Source organism: Phascolarctos cinereus, unplaced genomic scaffold, assembly GCF_003287225.1.
Source record: "Phascolarctos cinereus isolate Bilbo 61053 unplaced genomic scaffold, phaCin_HiC Scaffold_7;HRSCAF=346, whole genome shotgun sequence".
Lineage (NCBI taxonomy): Eukaryota > Metazoa > Chordata > Mammalia > Diprotodontia > Phascolarctidae > Phascolarctos > Phascolarctos cinereus.
Window position 1 is genome coordinate 198878033 of NW_027556180.1, and position 23369 is coordinate 198901401.

Sequence of the window (23369 nt, forward strand, 5' to 3'; positions counted from 1 at the left end):
AGGTTAAGTGACTTGCCCAGAGTCACACAGATAGTAAGTGTCTGAGGCTGGATTTGAACTTAAATCTTCTTGGCTTTGCCCACTACATTGTCCGCACCAGACAATGGGTAAAGCTCAGCTAACAGGGTTATTTTTGTGATGTCAACAAGTTAGTTCGCAAAAGAAATCTAAAAAAACAAAAAAAACCATTAAAAAACTAGAAAAGTACAAAAAGTACAGAAATCTTATGGTGTAGTTTTTCAAATGCTATTTTCACCATAAAATACACACATTCCCATACTCCTGATGCCTTTTTTCCCCAACCCTGAATCAACTAAAGTAAATAAAATACAAATATATAAAGGAACTGAAATAATTTTTAAATTTTATTTTAGAATTCAAATATTCCATTAATGAAAAATACAGTGAAGCAAATTCATACCATAGAATAAATAATATTCAGAATTTTCTAATTCTATTTGTGTGAATTAATGGAAATAAATTGATGGTCTTGATGAGAAACTGTTAACAGATAACTTATATTATCTGTAACATTTTTCATCATGGTATAACTTAAATTTTACAATTTTAACTTCTTAAGGGAAAAAAAACATCAGAAGCTTCAATTTGGGTAGTCTACCACCATGTGCCATATTTAACTGAAAGATCTTAACTCAGAAGAGATGATGGTAAAACATGCCTTCCTTCTTTCATGAGGGAAGTGGTGGATTATAGGTACATAATGAGGGGACACATTGTCAGAAATAACCAACCAGTTCGGTTGTTTTAAGTATACTTCTTTGTTACAAGGGAAGGTTCATCGGGGAGCAAAGTGAGGCAGGGCATTGAGAAGTGACAGCTATGTAAATACATATCTCCATGCAAATATGTATTATATATGCATTTATATTTGTATACATATACAGAAAATATTTGTTTAAAAATCAGATCCACAACTTCTCATTAAAGCAAGCAGAGTAATGTATTAAAAATCACTAACACTGGTAATTCAAGCAATTTAAAGAAAACATTTCAAATTAAGATTTTATTCTTTTCTTGCCAATCCTTAATTTCTCCTGATAAGCCTATTCTAATCCCAGTATTATTGACAGCCATATTTCTAACTCAATCATCTTATCTTAAAACAGATCTAATGCCTTGAACTACCTTCCTAAATTTTAAGCTAGTCTGATAGCAAAATGGCCCTAGATTATTTCTCTCAATTATCAGTGATTTTGTTTTGCCAGCATCTCTCAGTTCAGGGGAAAATTCTCAAATGGAAAGAGAAAGATCCTATTACCATTTTCTGCTCCTTGCTCTTTTAACCTTTCTTCCATAAAAAGAAAAGAAATAGAAACTAGCAGAGAAATGGTACTACTTAGGATATATTACCAAAAACAAAAGCTCCCAGTGTTTTTTTTTTATTTTTCCCAATCAATAGGTAATTTTCTACTTCCTTCTTTTTAAAGAAGTCCCTAGTACTAGTTTTTTCCCCTCTGCTATCTCCAATTTATCTTGTATGTATCTTATTTGTACAGTTATTCGCATGTTGTTTCCACCACTAAACTGTGTCTTCTTTGAGAGCAAGGATAGCTTTGAGGGGAGAAAGTAATTTGTTTTTCTTTCTTTGTATTCCTAGGGGTTAGCACAGTGTCTGGCATATAACAGAACCATAACAATGTTTGTGGATTCAGTATTATTTAATAATGAAGCCAATTGTAATTTAATTTGTGCATATTGAATATAGCTCTAAAAGTCTATTGCTACTGGCAACAACTTCAAATATAAACTGCTACTTTTTTAATTTTAGAAATAGACACTTTGTGAACATATTTATATACAAATATCTCTATTAAATAATTTCTAATTATACAGTGAACCACTATTTCTACTTATAGTGAATATTTAAGATATATTGCTTGCATTTTAACTTTATCATTATAAGTATTGCAATATTAAAAATCTATACACACTTCTCTATGAAGTAGTGAGCAGATAAAACCAGTTGAACTCCAGAATGGATGAATGGGTAGATAAGAAGAAGGAAGGAAGGAAGTTATACCATTTCATAAATCCTAAATTCATTTGGTGGTTCTACAAAGTGTTTAATTCCCTTTTCTTTGTATCCTTTTCAAGAATTCACATTCTGATCTATTCCTAAAGAAAAGAAATAAGAAAGAATAATTGTGAGGAGCCACAGAAAGCTACAGTAACTGGTCCAAAAGACTAGTTTAAGTTAATAATAATAATAATAATAATAATAATATTAATAATAATGATAATAATAATAATGATGATGATCATGATAATCCAAGCCAGTACCCAGACCTCCAGTAGCTAATCTCTTACTGACATCAGAAATGAGGAAGCCCATGGATCACTGGCCTCTGGAGGATCACCTGAAAACTATCCCATGATTAAATTGTTTCAAAACAAGCCAGAATATTTTGTTTTGTTTTCCAATTTCTCTAATCATCTAGTTGCAAAAGAGAGTTCCTGATTTATGTTTGGATCTAAAGCCAAAATCACAAGGCAATCTAACTGTCCACCAAGCTATGACCATAACTATGTATGCTTTTAAATTATACTCTTAGAAAAATACTTCCTCTCTCCCTACCCCCACCCCCCACCCTGGGCTTTTGTTACGATTTTCTCTGACTGGATTTTTGTGGTTCTTTCCCTGGAACAACTTGCTATTCCTGCCCACATGTGTCTAATTCTAAACCCAGATCTTTCAACTACTCAAGGGACAAAGGCTGTGAGGTTACATGACCACCACAATGCTACTGGGTTGTTAGTAACTTTTCCCACTATATACCAGAGTTTTTCCAAGGATTTAAAACTTTGTCATAAATATCTCTGAGTCCAATCTTGAGGCAAGAAAAAACAACAACAACAACAACAACAACAACAAAAACAACACAGTAGCACTTTCTCCCCTTCCAACCCTGCCAATCCTTCTATACAGAATTATATTTTGCTTTAGTTGATATTAGACTTGGAGTCAAGAGGATCTCAGGTTCAAATTTTCTTCTTCTTCTTAGCTGTATGACCCTAGGCAAATCTTTTAACTTCTCCTTTTACAACTTTACTTCATGGCCTTCCCCTCCTTTATATCCATTTTCTTAAATTCAACTGTGACCATGTCACTGCCCTACTTAATAAATTCTAATGTAATCCTATTACTTCCAGGATAAAATATTAATTATTTTCTACAGCATTTAATGCCCTTTATTGCCTGGCCCCAACCTACCTAACCAGCCCTATTGCACAGAATAACCCTCCTCATACACTGCAATCCAGAGGAAAAAAATATTCCTTTTACTGTTCCTCATACTTAGCACTCTATTTCTGATCTCTAAGTCTTACTTATGCTTCCAGGAATGGGATGGACTTCCTCCTCACCGTCATCTCAGAGAACCTTACTTTCCTTCATGGCTGAGCTTAAAAACCACTTTATACATGAGCCCTTTACTTATCTGCCCAGCTATAAGCATGTTGTCTTCCCCAGTTACACTGTGAGTTCCTTGAGAACTAGGACCCGTTTTGCTTTTATATGTGTGTCCGAAGAAGCCAGCACCAGGCATGGAACATGTTGTTTTTGTTTGGTCATGATCAAGGTTTTGTGACCCCATTTTGGGATTTTCTTGGCAAAGATACTACTCTGTGGCTCATTTTTACAGATGAGGAATTGAAGCAAACAAGGTCAAGTGACTTGCCCTGGGGTCATGCAACTAGTAAGTGTCTGAAGCCAGATTTGAATTCATGAAGATGAGTCTTCTTGATTCTAAGCCCAGTGATCTATCCAATGAGCCACCTAGCTGTCCATAATAAGTGTTCAAAAAAATGTTTATTAATTGATTGATCTACTAAGTCAAAGACAGGGAGTACCCACAGCAGGAGTGAGACACTAAAGATTCAAAGTAAGTTTTAAGAAGAACAAAAAAATACTTCTGTACTTCTGAATATACAATAGGACTTTTTGAAATTGAAAAAAACCCATACATATGATTATATCAAGAAATTTTAATGTATATACATATCTTGATATAATATCACATATATTATATGTATGTAATATATTGTGCATATTATGTGTGTGATATATTGTATATAACATAATATAGTATGTATTATATTAAATATATTGTACATAGATGTCTCAAAAGTCTTAGTATATTTTTAAGCCTCAATAAGTTTAACAAATTCTGAAGTATAAATGCTACAAAATTATGCAAACATTTGAAAGTTTATTTAAAAGTACTTAACACTTATGAAGTTTTGTGAATTTTTAATAATAAATTTTTAAATTTTAATTATAACAAGAAAGGTTGCTCTGTCATCATGTGTTGCTTGTGTGTCAGTTTCAGGATAAAACTTTCTCAAACCCAGACTCAGAAACTTTCTCACCTCAATCACTTGATCTATTTTCATTAGACTTTTTTCTTGTAAGGTGGCTTCAAAATTATGGATATTCATCAAAATCTAGTTTTTTAGATGATATTAAGGCTAAGATAACAAACACTTCCAATCACTAAGCATTAGCTAATGAAAGGTTTTAAGAAGTTCAAGGGGCAGCTAGGTGACGCAGTGGATAGAGAACGGGCCCTGGATTCAGGAGGACCTGAGTTCAAATCCAGCCTCAAACACATAACATTTACTAGCTGTGTGACCCTGGGCAAGTCACTTAACCCTATTGCCTAGACCAAAAAAAAAAAAGTTCAAAAAATATACTAGAGATACAAAGCACAATACAGTCATGTTGAATTGATACATTTAAAATTTAAATAATTAACATCTCAAATTTTATTTTTGTAAGTTTGTAGCATTTTTAACTTTGAAGTTACTGAAACCTAACATTGCACTAGGAGTTTGAAACAGCTAGCTAGAAATAACTCTAGATATCTATTAAGACATAACAAGCTTCATAGTCTGATCCAACCCTGTTCTTCCCTTTTCCTGGGGTCTGTTTATCTGAAGGAAGTGCCTGTCTATGACTTACATACAAATGAATTAAACCACTCCATTAAAAATGTATTCCCACAATCTCCTTGAAAGCCTGGGCTGCCCTAAGATGCTAAAAGAATGTCTCCAGTGCTTTGGCAATATCTTAATATACAGGATTTACAGGATGCACAAGACAAAAAACCATTGAGTAGTAGACATAAAGAATAGGATAAGAGCACCTACTTGCCTATCAGATTTTTCCACAGAAGATAGCAAGGATCCTCATAACACTCAGGATCCAATATTTTTCAATGCTACTTTTAAGGCCACTGCCTACACAAGAGTTAGAGTTTGTCTGGAATGCTGGCTGAAAGGGGAATCAATGCCTTATTAGAGCTAATACAATAATAATTGATGTTTATAGAGAGCCTTGACATTTGCAAAAACGTTACAAATGTTTTATTTCCTTTGAACCTAACACCTCTCAGAGAGGTACTGTAATTACTACCAGCCCCATTATACAAATGAGAAAAATCAGACAAAAAGAGGGGCTACACAGTGTCTACAACATGATTTTTACCCAGGCTTAAGTCAAGAGCTCTACCCACTATGCCATACTCTCCCTCTACATCTCAGCTCAACTACATTTCTTAGAGATGGGCAGAATGACATACTGTAATTAATTAGTCATTCCAGATAATTGGATACGTTGATAGTTTGACACATTGAAGAAGCTATGATTTCATTAGTGAACATTCCCTCCATTAATAATGAACACAACCACTCAATGGCTTTTCATCCTATGCAATTAAACTCTCACTGGCACCCTCCTATAAATCCTGTATATCTAGATCTAGCCAAAGCACTGGAGATATTCTTTTGTTCTTTTAGTATCTTAGAGAGACCAGTGTACCATTTAGGCAGTCCAGTAGTTATCTTTACATGACCTGCCCATCTCCTTTTCTGGACACAATGATCCTCAACAATGATTTTACCTCCGTGTTTGCATTCTGCCATGTATGGCCTGTTTAATTAGTTGTTTCATGGATAATTCCAGCCATTTACTTTAATGGCATTTGTTTTCATTTATTACCATTTCTCATGCAAACTTCAGGAAAATTCTTTAAAATTCAAGCTTTTAATATTCATTCTTCCTATAGCCAAAAAGCCTTGAAAGAAGACAGGAACTTGTTTAATCTTAACATCCAGAGAGCTACAGCAATGAGCTAAGCCAGGATCAGCACAGGGAAAATAGGTAGCTTTATTGTTCATCCTGAGCCAAGAGGTCTTACCCACATGGCTTAATTCTCATTCTCTCTCTCTCTCTCTCTCTCCCTCTCCTCTCTCTCTCTCTCTCTCTCTCTCTCTCTCTCTCTCTCTCTCTCTCTCTCTCTCTCTCTCTTTCTCTCCCCCCCTTTTTTAGATTTAAATGATCACTGTGATTCCCTTACACATGTACACACATGTACACACACATACACACTGCATACACATGAAAAAACTAATTATCAAGCCTCATCTCAATCAAAGTGCAGAGGCAAATTTTATCTGTAATAACATTTAAATGAAAAGACTTTATGAATTTTTCTTTAGTGACAATATTCATCCATGTGGGTGGATATATCCCTTTCACAGATTTAAATAACATGAGACTTTGCAATCAAAAACATTGTTTATCTCATAAGTTTTTTTTTCATTTCTATAAACAATGTATATAGAGTAAAAGCAAAATGATATGTCTTATTTAGTGTGTTGGGACAGAATCATCATATACCAAGGTAGACTCATTGATTCCATATGTATTTTGAGCATAGTGACTCAGTGAATGACTGACTACTCTATGGAAATAACTTTGCTTTACAGAGAAAACATACAAGCCTAAGTATTATAATTCAGATGACAGTCTGAAATGGTCAACATTCCATTAACTGTGATCACCAAAATCTTTATATGTTCTTTTGTATTTATATAAACAAGTTAAAAATGCTACAGATGTATTTGTTAAATAGCCATTATTTGCACTATGTGAAATGTCAAACATTTTGGAAAACAGGTCAGTCTTCATGTGGAAAAAAGACATATACACACACAAATACAAAAGAGCTTTCATTTCTATTTCTATAATGTCATGATGCAAGCAAAGTCAAGAAAGGAAATATTAAGCTCAGTTTCCCTATGGATAATGTTTTCATTTGATAATGTATAATGACTTAAATCAATAAATATGAGACAAATTCACTATCACTGTATAATCCTTGAACTGGTCACACATATAGTAATATAAAAGCCCAAATGATACATCATAAGCTTACATCAACAGATATCACATGCTAAAATGTTCTTCATTTTCATTATAAAAAGAATGAACTTCTTAATGGTTAACATTCAGGGAAAGTTCATCTGACACCAAGATCTTATTGAAATAGAAATCATTACTTGCAGAAATAAAGTAAATACTACTATGAATTATCTAAATAGCAACATTGGCGGTCACCACAATTTGTCAAGTCTGTTATTATAACACTCACCAAGTGCTAAGAGTGTAATGAAGTTTAAAAAGAGGGAAAACGTTTGCCCCATTGGCCTGTAGCTAGGTCCTTGAATGAACCAAGGAAAAATAAAAATGGAAGAAACCAAAGTAGGTCATACTGTATTTTTGAAATATGTACGTGTATATAATATACAATTTCATTGACTGGAAGGAATCTCAAAATCCATCTTGTCCAAAAGAGGCCCAGGGAAGTTAAGCTGTTTAGAAGTTAAGAGGTAAAGAAGTAATGAAAATCAGAGATGCGATTTGAATTCACATCCTTTAACTTGGAAACCAGCTCTCTTCCTACTGTACAACAAATTTGGAGTTACTCTTTCTAGGGAGCCATAATTTACATCAGCAAAGCAAAAAGAAAAAGATCAGTTTTTAAAAAATTGTAATCCACTTGAGTCATTTCATATAGATTTGAAGGAAAACCAAACAATGGTTTCTCTAAGGTAAATTCTCAACTCAGAAACAGAATAACTAGAAGTATTGATTAAAGCATAGTGTTACCTTGACAAACATAGCCCCTTTCTTCATGGCCAGCATTGCATAAGCACTTGCCAATGGGCACCAGCCATTCCCCTTCTGTGCTGCAGTACATTCTGGGTGGTTCCTCCTCCTTTGAATTATTAACACAAGAACCTCGGACTTCCACCAGGGATTGGGAGTCCATAGGTACTGTATCTGGAAACATTGCCAGGTTCTTCACTGTAAAAGGGCACTTTTTAAAGTACACCCTCACAGATACTAAGGCAACACAGGCACCAACATCTTGAAAAGCCAAATAAAAGCCTTTCCTGTTCACTGGGCCTACCTCTCGAACTTCAGTGTTGAGTTTGAGAATACGGTCCCCCAGGTCCATCTGTGTGAAACTTTCATCAGCTGCAATTGTGTCAATCTTGGTAAACTGATGTTCTCGGAATTTGACCCCATGGTCATCATCTGACTCCATGTAGTAGAGGTTGAAAGTCTCCTTGCAAGTACCCAAAACCAATGGGATACTATTGCAGTCCCTTAGTGTAAACTTCAGTTCCACATAGATCTTCTGAGCTGAATTTCTTGGGACCCAGTTTGTTCTCAGCCAATTATTCTGACTATGATCCATAACATTGCACACCTGGTAGGTCCTGATAGGGGTGTAATGCTCATCAACCCCACTGATCTCTTCCCACTAGTTTCAAAAAACAAACAACAAAAGAAGAATTGACATTAATAGAATGATTATATTTGAAATGAGATGTCAGTATCTATGCCATTTCATAGAAGTTGTAAATACACAAAAAAATAGACATTATGTCTGTTGGTGGCATCACTTTTTTTTAAACAAATCTCCCTTTGTGTTTCATCTTACTACAGATCTTTAATACTATCTGTCAGGATTTTTGTCATAGGTTCTTAATATATCTTTCAGATTCCATTCTCTTCTACTTCCAATTCATCATGCACATCAACACCACAATTATCTTTCTAATGTATTCAATCAAATCATGTTACTCCTCTGCTCAAAATTCATCAATAGCTCCTTACTGTCTACCAAGTACAAATCAAATGCCTTGGTCTAATTCAAATTCTTTTACAGGCTAGGTCAATCCTATCTTTCTAACCTTTGTCTCTTACTTTCTTTCAGGCACAAAATGGAATAGTCTCTACCCTCTGAACTTGTGCTGTACTTTCCTACCATCACATCTTTCTTCACATCATTTCCTGTGACTTTAATCCTCCCTCCCTATATTCATCAATTTATTTCCCGGATTTCCCCTGTTAATATCACCTTATCTCATGAGCACTCAGAAAGTACCTCTATATGTCTCATACTTATCTGTATGTTTATGTTGCCATGAGAGCAAGGACTGAGCTTAAATTTCTCTCTATTTCACTATGGAAGGACCTTGTGGTATAACAGAAAGTGTGTGGGATTTGCTGTCAAGAGACATCTGAGATCAATCACTGCTTCTCACAATTACTTGCTGTGTGAGCAGGGGCAAGTTACACAGCCTCTCTGGGCCTCAGCATCATCTATTGTGCATGGTTGTGACAATCAAATGAGATCATGTAGCATACCTTAAAATGCTATGTAAAGGTCAGCTGTGACTATTATTATAATACTTCTTGCTTGATACCTTTTTATTGAACTGATCTAGATTAATTAACATTGAAAATTCAACCATTATTTGTCACATGGTTTAAAGCACTAAACTGGGGTTCTTTCAGATCAAAAATGACAATTCTGGAAAGTTAGTTCTTAGCCTAGAAAATGCCTGTCTTCTGCTATCTATGAATAAAATCTAGATAATAAATTGTAGTCCCTCACTGAAGTTTAGTCTAATTATCTATGCTTCCTGGCACAGATTATCCTTACTATAACCAAGATTCAAGTGGACTGATTGGCCTTATGGCTCAAAATCAAGCCCAAAGTAAATAAGGAACAGTCCAAAGTCTTTGCTGAAGGGGTAAAAATATATATGTATTATTTTATCCAAAACTTGATCTTATTTAGGAACAAGAGACTAAACTGCCAGAAATCTATCAATCTGTTGATCTTTTCCCAGGAAAAACCAGGTTTGGGGTTCAACCTGGTGTGTTACCAAAGACTTTTGAATCATCATAATAACAGTTAATGTCTCACTATCTACACAATTAATTTTCTACAGACAGAAGCTTCAAGGATTTGATGTTAAAAGATTCAGTCATATCAAGTAATGTTCAATGACTCAAAGCAAATTGTGGAATTACTCAATAAAAATAGGAGAGAGACAACACAAGGTGATTGCATCTAATCCCACTACATATAGTAAACACCTTCCATACTGCATTTAATAAATATGAAAGAATGCAGATAGAGTTATAAAAATTTCACAAATATATATTTGTCTCAGGTCAAATGGGTTAGAGAAGGCTGTTAGCTATTTTTCCTAAGGGCTTTGTTTTGTAACAGCTATCTCAGCACCAATGGAGAACCTGTAAAATGGACAACCCATAAGAAAATCTCAAGATCCTGGAGCAGTTGAAACTGAGCTTCAGAGAATACTTTATCTTACTGAGAAATTTATGATTTTAAAGTTTTATATCATATCACCCCACCATCATCCATGTTCCATTTATTTCTTTCATTGTTTATATTTTAAAATATTCACAGCTGCTCATGACTATGAGGCCCCTGTCTCTCTGTCAGAAAAGAGAAGTCCCTAAATAACCTTATCTGTACTACTTTAATAGCCTCTTAACTATTCTCCCAGATTCCACTTTCTAATCTTTTAAATCTATTCTGTAAACCAGATTCACCTAGGATATGTAGGGAAATATATGTAATAAAATGCAGAAGATGCAAAACAGATATTTATTTATTCCATGTAGTTTTTTCTTAAATTTGTTCACAGAGTGTCCTTTTGAAGAAAATCTGAGGGGGGTGAAATAATTACACATATCATGTTGCTACTGAGAGTTTTGTAAATCCAAAATTCTCCTTCAAATCTAAAATTTCCAACATCTCACCATGAATAAAGCTGATATTGATTCCTTGGTTCTTTATAGGATTTACTTTAAGACAAAGGAAATATTTATCCTCTCCTTTTTATAGGCAGCAACAAACATTCCATAAGAACCATTCTATACAAAGTATCACATGAGAAGATGCTGGGAGTATGGCAAAAATGAGTGCAGAATGCATAATTTGTAGATTTTTACTAACATCACATGTAAATTCATAAGAGCTATATATACATATATATACATACATACATATATACGTACACACATGCATACATACATACATATACATATATACATATATATATATATATATATATATATATATATATATATGTATATATATATATATATATATATATATATATATATATATGACAGAAACAATGACAAATTCCAGGAAACCAAAATTTTAATAACTACTTCAGTGTCTTTGCAATGTTTGTTTCTACACTCTCACAAAGTTTAGCACAATGTTAATAAAAACTCAGGGGGTAACAGTGACTCAATGGATAGAGCACTGGGCCTAGGATCAGGAAAATTCCTCTTTGTGAGTTCAAATCTGGCCTCAGACACTTACTGGCTGTGTAACCATGGGCAAGTCACTTAACCCTGTTTGCCTCGGTTCCTCATCTGTAAAATGAGCTGGAGAAGGAAATGGCAAACCACTCCTATATCTTTGCCAAGAAAACACCAAAGGGGGTCATGAGGAAACAAACACAACTAAAGAGTTGAACATGACTGAAAAATGACTTAACAAAAACAAAAATAAAAATTCAAGAGAATATAGTGCTTTTTGTGGACCACCTGCAAAAAAAAAATGAGATCATAACACCATTATTTACAGAAAGTGAATTTATCTTCCAATTATATGTAAACATTACACTTCATGTTTTCACTATAGATGTGCATTAGAATTTACTGCAACCATCTCGAATTGTTGTCTAGTATAAGCAACATTGGGCTATATGCCAAAAAAGAAAAGAAATGCTCAATGGTGAGCTTCAATGATTTGATGTAAAATATGATTTTAATTATGGTGATCTCATTGTAGTTTTAATATTATTCTTCTCAATTCTAATTTGGCAAGCTAATGCAATCACTTGGATATAGAGATATAAATTGCAAGATAATGCAAACAGCAATGTTATGTTCTTCACATAAAAGGTTGCAGAGAGCAATTATCACTTCATTAATTTGTAAAGACCAAACTGCCTATAAGTGATGGTAGACTGCCACTTCGGACCACTTGCAAAAACAGCAAATCCTCTAGCATTGTCAAGCAGTAAGGACAGAAATAAAACCCTGAAATTATCATTTGCTTAACAATTACAAACACATACAGTAAATGAGACTATTATTTTTATGCATACTTCTTGTCATATCAATAAATGACCATGTTTAACTCTAGCTTCCTATTTTAGAAACATTTGTGTAATATTCACAATTCATAATTAATTCATCATAGCCATATAAGTCTTTTCCAGATCAAAACTCAGTTCTAAAAAGAGAGATAATACACATAACTGTCATCTATCTTCTTTCTTTCCAATTGGGGAACACCTCTTTCCTTATCTTTCAGAAATACCTCAAAGGAATTTTAAGCAATTATATTTTCATTTATCAAAGGAATATACAGACTCACAAGTCACTTAAAGGATTTTCTTGAGACTCTGAACACACGCACATACACACACCACACACATCAGCCTCCCCACACACACACACACAAACACTTGCACACTTGTCCAAGGCCAAAAATTCTAAGCCCTGGCACTCAAATTTCTAATCTCAGTGCTCCATCAGACCTCAGTGTCACATAGTTGTTTTTCTTGCTCTTCCATGGATAGACAGAACAACAAGAAATCTTCCAATCCATCCTCCTTCTCCCTAGAGAAGCCATTCTGAAATTGATCTGCAGCAGAAGGAATCATGACCTTTAGAGTGAACTTGCTCTTCAGTCAGGATAGCTTAAGAGACCTAAGGGAACCCTCAATTTCTACTTTTTCTAACAGGAATACACTTTGTTGTCACCAAGACAGTCAAGGAAACACATATTTTTAATAGTTAGTTGGTATTTAACATAATAACCATCATTTTGATAAACCCCAAATTACAGTGATTACAGATTTATATTCAATATTTAATTATCACTGGTGTGATATTGTTGGCTAGTTGCTGCTGTCATTAGGATAGTTGAAGATGGAGTCCTGAAAAGCACTTAAAAGTTACTTTAAAACATTTTAAAAAAAGAGTTATAGTAAAGTACAGTAGTTGGCATTTAGCAAAACCAGAGACAAAATGCATGTTTCCCCCCTTCACAATTTACCCTATGAGAATATGCCATGAGCGTGTGCATGTGTGTGTGTATACACACACATATACTTATACATATATACATATATATATATATATATGTGTGTATATATATATTCAATAATTAGTATACCATTTGGAGAAGGGACCTACCTCACTTCTATGGATGTAAGATCATGGGATTTAGCACTAAAGAAACCTCAGAAGTCAATCCCTCATTTTATAGTCAAGGAAACCAATGTCCAGACAACTTAAATGATGTTCCCAAAGTGACATTGCTGTGATATGCAAGAGTCAGGATTTGAACCTAGGTCTTGTCATTCTAAATCTAATTCACATTCCATTGCACCATGAAGGAGAAATATGTCAAGAGACCTTAGTCATCATCTTGCCCTTCCCACTGACTCACTGGGCTTTGGTTTCCTCAAGTACAAAATGAGGAGTCTGGACTAAATTATCTAAACAATCCCTTCTAACTCTAAACTTATGATTCTTGCCCTCTGCTGAAGCTATTTTTGCATCTACTTTTATTAGAGGCAAGAGGAACTGAACTATTAAAAAATAGTAATGAACTACCAAGCACTTTTATGTGAAATGAAATGTCACCCAAATTCCTTTTTAAATTTCCCTTTCTTAAATAAATAAATTAGTAAATAAATAAATAAATGAGTGAATGAATGAACAAATAAGTAAATAAATAAGCAAATAAGTAAATGAATAAATGAATATATAAATAAATAAATGAGTGAATGAATGAATAAATAAATGAATAGATAGATAGATAGATAGATAGATAGATAGATAGATAGATAGATAGATAGATAATGAATGAATTTCCCTTTCTTTCCTAAAGTATCAAATTTTAGGATAAACTTCCATCATGTCTCTGCACAATTCTCCTCTTGTCCCTTTCTCTCTCTTGTCTCTGAAGAAAAGAACTTTTGCAATATTTTTTCATAGCTCTGCGGCTTGGTGACTACATTTCCAGCCCAGAGAATTCTTTCTCCTGGTTCTTTAACCTATGTGAGCCTCATTTTCCTCACCTGTAAAATGAGAGGTTGGACAAGAGGGGCTCTGTGGTACTTTAAAAGGTCTGATCTATGATCTTGTAATTGATTAATTGATAGTAATTGGCAAAGATAATGGAGTGGTTTGCCACTTCCTTCTCCAGCTCATTTTAAAGATGAAGAAACTGAGACAAAGAGGGTTAAATGGGGGCAGCTTGGTGGTGCAGTACATAGAGCTCTGGCCTGGGAGTCAGGAGGACCTGAATTCAAATCTGGCCTCAGCCACATGACACTTACTAGCTGTGTGAACCTGGGCAAGTCACTTAACCCCAACTGCTTCACCAAAAAGCAAAAAAAAAAAAAAGGGTTAAGTGACTTGCCTAAGGTCACACCTGAGGTCAAATTTGAACTCAGGAACATGAATCTACCTGACTCCAGGCCTGGCACTCAATCTGCTACACCATTTTTCCCCCTTTAAAATGTACAAAGAGTTAATATGAACATTTTACCTGTCTACACAAATAATTAGTTATTATAGTCACTGAAGTATATGCTTGTACACAAAACACATACTTATTCTTTATAAAGACTTAAATTTGTGCTGAAACATCTCAAACATTTGGAGAAAAGTAAAAAGAAAATCCATATTTCATATATATATATGTACATTATATATATATATGTATATATATACATATGCATATTTTACAATTCATCTCAGATGCCAAATTTTATAATTAAAGAGTTGATAAAGTAGGGAAATTTGTTTTATCTAACATAAGCCTTCAGTATTAAATAATGGAACTGGAGTTGTTTGATAGTACCTACTAGTGAAAGGTAACATCACTACCCAATTCCACTATCAAATGCATATATACCTATGTAAACAAAAGCGTGGGATAACTTTCCAGGACCTATGAGTGATGAGGTAGGGAATCTGTAGGAAGCATAAATGTTTAGAGTGTAGGAAAAAGTTGAGCCTGAGGATAACTGACACTAGAAGTCAAATCCTGGAATCTGGAAGGCAGTGCAAAATGCAAAGAGCAAAAATAAAAATGAACTGCTAGACAGAGACTCTCGGCCAGGAGATATAACACATTGATGTTATATTAGAGTGGCAAACTTTCCAAGGGAAACCTACTATCCAAAATCCTTCTTCATTACAAATATTCAGTTCAGTCTGTTTTGGACTTTTTTTGTGACAATTTATTTCTAATTTGACAATGGAAGTCCATTTGCCATAACGAAATTTAGAGCATATTTTCTTAGAAAGTCTCTCTTCCATCATCAAAGGACAGTTTATTTGTAATTAAGCACCATTAGAAAAATCATATACATTATAATTATTATCCTACACACATGGGAAGAATAACTTAACAAAAAGTAGATCAACATGGCTGTCAGTTTATCCAACACATTGCTAATATTAACATTGTTGAACTACAATATTTCTCACATGTGGCACAAAGTAGGTATTTCATTGATGCTTGTTAAATGGATTGAATTTATCACTGGAAGGAACATCATAGATAATCTGATCCAACACCACCAATTTACAAATAATGAGATGTTTCATCCATATACTAAGTGCCCATAACATCTCTCAATAAAATAATCATGTGACATTCATTCAAGAACTGTCTACCTTTCTAAATCTATGTATACAAATAATATTAATATTTGAGTAATCACTTCCTTATAAATTAGATAAGTGATGAGACTATCATGACTGATCTTCTGAATAAATGTTAAATATGAAATAGATCCGTTCAAATGGATTCCTCCCTACCCAATATATTAATGCTGAAAAATAACAGTAGCAAAATCTTCAAAGTACATTTTAACTTATTTGGAATGAAAACTGTGTTAAGATGGGCATTTACAAGACTATTACAAATGACAAATGCCTTAGAAATTAATGCAATAGCAGTGACAGTGTTTCATTTCATATGAGTTGTGAGATTCATGTAATTTCCTGCTATGATAATGGGTCACAGCCACAGTAATTCATTGCAATTTTAAAAATACCTGTGGTGAACTCATCAGCAGAAATGAAATTAACTTGTGTCACTACAATACATATGCTAAGTTTTACTGATTTTGTATAAAATAAAGAGCAGAAGACCAAGGTTTTATTCTCCTTTCTCCTTCAACAAAAGTAGCATGAATCTTTCAGATTTTCATTGTGAAAGTGAGCCCCTTTTAAATAAATATAATGGCATGACAGCCAAACATTAAGCTGACCTTAGAGTCTTCATGAGCTTTTCTGCTGTTCTGCCCCAAATCATATATAATTAATATCGCATAGAAGTAACTTTAACTCTTTAATTGCTACCTTCTATTATTCAGAGCTCAAAATAAATGGTCAGTAATAAGGCAAAAAAATGTAATATTGTTTTCTACTATTTACCATCTGCACAAAAAATGAAAGATATTATTAAAAAGTGGTGAAAATTAGTCCATATTCTCCAAGTTCATAACAGAACTTTATAAATATTTCTCTCATTTGTTTTGCAAGTTAATTCTATAATGTAAGTAGTACAAGTATTATTCTTCCTCATTTTTGGATGAAGAAACTAAGGTTTTGAGAAGTTGAAATGATTTTCCCAAGGTCATACCTTGTATGTGATCAAGATAGAATTCAAACCAGGTGTTATAGTTATATATAGTAGAGCTGTTTTTCAGTTATGTCTGATTCTTCATGACCCTATTTGGGGTTTTCTCGGTAAAGATACTGGAGTGGTTTACAATTTTCTTCTCCAGCTCATTTTACAGATGAGGAAACTGAGGCAAACAGGGTTAAGTGACCTGTCCAAGTTCACACAGCCAGCAAATGTTTGGGACCAGGTTTGAACTCACAAATATGAGTGTTTCTGAATCCAGGTCTGGCACCCTATTCACTGTGCCCCTTAGCTGTCCAAGGTATTAAGAACTCTACATCTAATGTTCTTTCCACTATGGTTCCAGCGCTTGTTGTTTCAACTGAATATCACCTCATTGTCCTTTCACAAGTTAAGACAGGGAATTCACCACTGTGTTAGAGGAGTTCCATCACAGACTCATGATTGAAATGAGATCATTTTTTGTTATAATAAGGCCTTTTACATGCTCTTGTTTGTAGACTACATCATATTGATTGCACCAAGATGCAGAAAATTGTAGAAGATTCAAAATCACTTAAAGGAATTTGGCCTAACCATATACACAGGAAAGATAAAGTAGATGAAGAAAATGTATTGAAAGATTTCAAAACACACTTGAACGGTAAACCTATAGAGCTTGTTTATCAGATGATACAGACAGACAAAGTTTAACTGCATTCAACAGGGCCCAGAGTTCAACAGGAAGTGGAGAGTGGAATGAATGGAAAACTGCAAAACTACTTTACCAATTTCATGCTTCATATGAAATTAATGGCCCATGATTGCCTATTAAATCAATGTCCCTGTTGCTATGCAGTGAGACTGAGAATCAACTGTCTTTGAAGAATTAAAAATGACAATTATGCAGGGTAATGGAGAAATATATAGTGTATGAAAGCAGGCTACAAAAATTACTAATAAAGAACACCATGGGAGATTAGGGGTAAAACGCATTATCAAAAAACTGATATGAAAAGAAGATGGATTGGTCATATGACAAGAGCAAGAGAAGACAGGTAGAAAACCAGAGTGCTCTGTTGGTACTTTGATAAAGTCAGGAAAAAGTGAGGAAGGCCTTCAGCAAATTGGATGGACCTCTGGGGAAAATGGAGGGAATATGAACAAGAATCAAATAAGATGAATATCAATGGACAGCTTTTGATTTGTATCATTAAAGAAAGCTCCTGAGTCAATGAAGTAATAAACTCATTGTTAAGTATGTCAATAAGACCTAAAATAGTTTTTTGTTAATAGTATACTCTTGTGAAAACTTCTCTCAGAATTATAGTAAAGTATGGAATATATATAATTATTCCTATTTGGCATATAAGAAAACTGGGGTACAACAAAGTGAACTGCTTTCCAAGTTTTCACAGAATGAAAAAGATTGATTGTTCTGGTTCATGTTATTTTCTAGCAGCTAGAATTTTTATAAGGCCATCAGAAATTACTCTGACAAGTGTGGTTTGTTCAACTGGCTCTGAACTCAATAAGCATAATTAATTTGAAGAGATAACTGAGTACTTGACTGCTTTATATTTTCACTGCAAGTAAGCTTTCTACTTAATTCGATAATAGGCATCTCATTCAGAGGGAAAATAAACAATTTTAGATGTTATTTAACGTATCCACTTGATGTAATTAAAAAAACATAAATACTGACCTTAAAAAAAGTTTTGCTAGGGGGCAGCTAGATGGCACAGTGGATAGAGCACCAGCCCTGAAGTCAGAAGAACCTGAGTTCAAATCTGGCCTCAGACCAAACACTTGACAGTTACTAGCTGTGTGGCCCTAGGCAAGTCACTTAACCCCAATTGCCTAAAAGAAAAAAAAAAGTTTTGCTTCCTTCTTGTTTCCAACCTGCGCCAGTTCACCCCTCCTTAGAATACTTGGTAGTCCACTCCTAGAAGCTCACCACACTAGTACCAGATTTAGTGAATGAACACAATCAGCTTTAGCCCCACTACCCATCAAAACTTCTGACCTCTAGCCATCCATCAGTCTCAGCCTCCCCAGTGACAGCAAATATAGGTGTGTACCACTGTGTCTGGTCCTTTTCTTTCTAGTAAAAACACCCCAATCAATCACATTAAGTATTGTCACATACCCATAGATAATTTCCACACGAAGTAAGTAGTTCAACAATGATATTGACTGTCCTTAATTAATCACTCCATTAATTATTAGAATAAGATGTATAAGTAAATATATGGTTGTTGCCACACTCTAAATGAATACTTGATGCAAATGACACTAAAAATATTAAATATGTTTACAAAGTAATTCACATTGTGTGTTGATATGTAATGTACCATGTGTTAACATTGTATGTGCATGTAATCATGGGTAGAATTTTTCTTAAAAACAGACTTCATATACGTCAGAGAAAACATGTAAATAGGTATGTAGATAGGAAAAGCAAATATGGGCATTAGATAGGAATGAAAATAAAAGAGGTTGATGGGATGAAATTATCACCAGACTTTGCAAGCTTTGCAGGGAAATTTTATATGTGTGTATGCATATATATATGTGTGTGTGTGTGTGTATGTATATACATTATGTGTATGCATACATTTGCTATGTAATACCAAAATATTATAATAGACATAGTAGGCATTATATTAGTGCTTGTTGAATGAATGAACACGTACTTTAATTAATCATCCTTAATACTATTTTTCAAAGAAATAACTTCCAATCACAAGATAACAAATTCAAGCAAGATAGAAAACTGATTAATTTAGAATGAATCAGGAAATTTCTCTTTGGAAACTCCCTTTAAACTAAACATAAGGGCTAGAACAAAGGCGATTTTGAAACAAGGCGAACAGAAAGTAAATCTGGTTCCTCTTTTTAGATGCTGTCAATGACAGTTATATTCACAAAATTGTATTCACTGTCAAAAGCTTACCATAAAATATCAGCAAAGAATTTTTAATAGATAATTTGTATTTATGCAAATACTACTGAAGTCTGTATTTAAAAATGCTCCATTCCTGATCCAGGAGGCAACTGGTTATGGTTAGAAGAAAAGTACAAGCGTTCTACTTGTTTATGTTCATGTTGTTGCCCATTAGGAAAGGTTTTGTAGGATATATCATGTTCAATTTCACAATCCAAAGGGAGTGGCCAGAGAAGAAACCACCATCAGGTAAACATGATTAAACTGAGGCAGGAAAATAGTATCCACATGTTCCATTTTAGAAGTAAATACAAAGCACAGGACTTTCATGATGAACACAGAGCATTTTTAGAGGGAAATGAAAAAGTAAACATTTTGAGCTTGGAAAAAAGTGGTTCAGTACTCTGTCTTTAACAATTAGATAAAAAAAAGAAATGAGTGGGGGAAGGGAAGAAAGAAGGATGGGAAGTAGGGAGAGAAACTTTTAAGAATAATATGCAAGGTTATTTTCCACAAGATTACATTTGGTAATTGCATAGCATTTTCAAAAATTTCTAGTTACTCCTGTGCACAAAAAAAAAAAATTCTCCCCTGGTCCTTAAAAAATACAACTTAATACCAATTTTCTTCTGATGATGCTATATAGGTGGGCATCAAAGAAAAAAATATAACATGTTTAAAAAGAAAATTACAGAATAACTAGAGACTTTGTGAGACATACATTAAATGTAAGTTAGCTACAACAAAATACTACAAAAACTTAGAAGAAGTTGCATAAGGGATTATTGTCGTTGGGCTATTTCGATCATGTCTGACTCTTTGTCACACCATTTTCAGGTTTGCTTTTTTTTGGGGGGGGTGTTGGGAAGAGAAGATACCAGAGTAGTTTTCCATTTCCTTCTCAAAATCATTTTATGGATGAGGAACTGAGGCAAACAGGGTTTAGTGACTTGACCAGGGTCACACAGCTCGAAAATGCCTGAGGCGGGATTTGAACTCTTGAAAATGAATCTTCCTGATTCCAAGTCCAGCGTACCTGGCTGCCTGCATAAAAGATAACATCAAGGAAATACATGTTTATGAAGGAAAAGGTATCAGTCATGAGGCAAGAGCAAAAGTTAGGATGTGAATAGTCCAAGTGCCACACAGGATACACACAGGATATTAAAAAGTCTAGAGAAAGGCCTCCAGTGTTTTCAACAAAACCATATGGAAGATTAATGGAATGTTATGGACAGGGATTGTAAAGCAGAAGGAAGAAACAGTGGCACAATTAGTGGGAGTGATAATAGTAATAATGAACATTTGATGAGTATTTACATCAATGAGACCGTAGATATTAGAGCATTGAAGCAGAATTAGCATAAAAGTATCAGAAAATATGAGGATGGAAAAGTTCCTTCCTTATCTTCCTTCAAGTTCCAACTAATATTCTACATTCTATAAGAAAACTTTCCCAGTCTCTCTTAAAAATCTCTGATCTATGTATTCTGCTTTTTGGAATACAATATTACATTCCAATCTCTCCTCATTTTTAGAAATTCTCAAGACTTGTGTGATTCTTACTGTAGTCTTTGGGACTTGTTTGGTAATTGTTTCTTCCTGGATGCTTGAAGGATTTTTTCTTTGATGTGAGAGCTCTGGATTTTATCTACGACATTCCTAGGACTTTCCCTTTGGGGTTCCTTTCAGGAGATGATTGATAGATGTTTTCTTTCCTTATCTCGACCTCTGGTTCCAAAAGATCTGGATAATTTTCACTTATGAATTCTTGAAATATAGTATCTAGACTTTATCTTTTTAGGTCATGATTTTCAGAGATTCCAATGATTCTTAAATTACCTTTCTTCAACCTGTTTTTTCGATCAGTTTTTTTAAATATCAGATATATTACATTCTCTTCTATTTTTTCAGTTTTTGATTTTGTTCTAATATTACACGGAATCACTGATTCCTGTTCAGTCAAAAGTCAACAAGCATTTACTGAGTGCTAGTTTTCAGATTTTTCCATTATTTGGGTAAGGTTTTCTACTTTCTATTCTAGGCTACTTATTCAATATCCAATTATTTCTGCAAGAGTTTTTGTTTCATTTTTAAATCTCTTGCTCCGTTTCTTCTTGGTATTCCTATAGTCCTTGTGGAACACTCATTTTTTTCCCCTTTGAGTATTTGCTTGCAGTTGTTATGGTGCTATCTTTACATTGTTAATACAGGTTGGTATTTTATTTGATTTGTTCATCTCTCCAACCTTAAGTTTAACAGATGAGATTTTGGACAGGACTGGCATTGCCCTGACCCAAAATCCATTTTTGGTAGGGTTGTTTGCCCTGTTTGGTCTCATGCTGGGCCCTTTGTACTATTGCGCTAAAGTCTACACTTTGGGTTTTGTCCTTTCTGGATCTTGAAGGTTCAGAGTGCAAGATCTTCAAGGGCCCATTCAGCCTGTCACAACAAAGTTTAAGGACCTCAGAGTCCTAGGAGTTGTATCCTCCTGGTCTGAACACTGAGGCATGATATCTTCAGGAAGGTAAGCATCATGTTGAATGCTGATTACTGCCCTCTTCTGTTTTCCAGGATCTTCCCCACCCTGAGGCTTGCTGATCATTCTAGGTCTATCTCAGGGAATCCATCTGCTTTTACTGCCTCAGACACAATCTTATTAGCAAATATTTCACTTGGATAGTCCCTTTTCGAATTGTTCCTAGGCTTCTTTCTGACTTTTTTTGCAGTTCTAGGGTGGGTGATGTCACTTACTGTCATTTATCTTGGGATTTCTTAAGGATCATTAGGTCTGGAATGAGCTTCAGTTTGTGTTAGACATCATGTACATGTGTGTGTGGTGGAGGCTGTTGGGGTAGAGGTGAAGCCTATCCATCATGTAGGCAGTCCTTTCTCAAGAATTTTCCATTCCCTCATGTCTGTTTATTTCAATTGTTTGTGGATGCCAGATATTACTCACCCTTACTAAACAACGAACTCATCTCCTTGCATTAAATAATCATGTTAAATGTTTGCTGAATTGAATTATTTTTTTTTTTTGCTGGAACCCAGTATGCTTATGTGCTCTATTGTGGGCGGCTTACGAAGAATAATTTAGGGCTGTTTTTAAAATCTTCTGGATACCAAGTAAAGATACATCCAGGAAGGAATGATGTAAAACTACCCTAACATACTGTGGGGATGGGTAAGGGAACCCTCAGAAACAATTGAAATGCAGCAAACCAACCCATCTAGTTAGAATCAAATGAAGCTCAGGAGTCAAGTAAATAAAATATATTGAATGTTAGGATGAAAAAAGCAAAAAGACATTCCTTGAGCTGAAAGAGGTTATATTGGGAAGAATCCAGACAGAATATAAATACTCAAGTATAGACACAAAAATCAATATGATAACTGCATGGCATTACATAGGCTTGCTTACCTAAAACAATTCTAGAAAAATTTAGGCAATTTCCTTAGAAAACTTCCTTGAATGGAGTGTGCAAGTAATGTGGCAGTTTATATGGGGTCATTGCTGTGAGCTGTCCTTAGGAGGTGGTATTGAGTAATAC

General features: G+C 34.3%; 1 protein-coding gene across 1 annotated transcript in view; it reads right to left on the bottom strand.

Annotated features, from left to right (window-relative positions):
* The window catches only part of EPHA3 (EPH receptor A3), a 436320-nt gene that overhangs the window by 304186 nt on the left and 108765 nt on the right, over window positions 1-23369 (bottom strand). The window contains exon 3 of the mRNA XM_020974820.2: window positions 7973-8633. Coding sequence (XP_020830479.1) covers window positions 7973-8633 — 661 coding nt within the window. The remainder of the gene's footprint in view (window positions 1-7972; window positions 8634-23369) is intronic.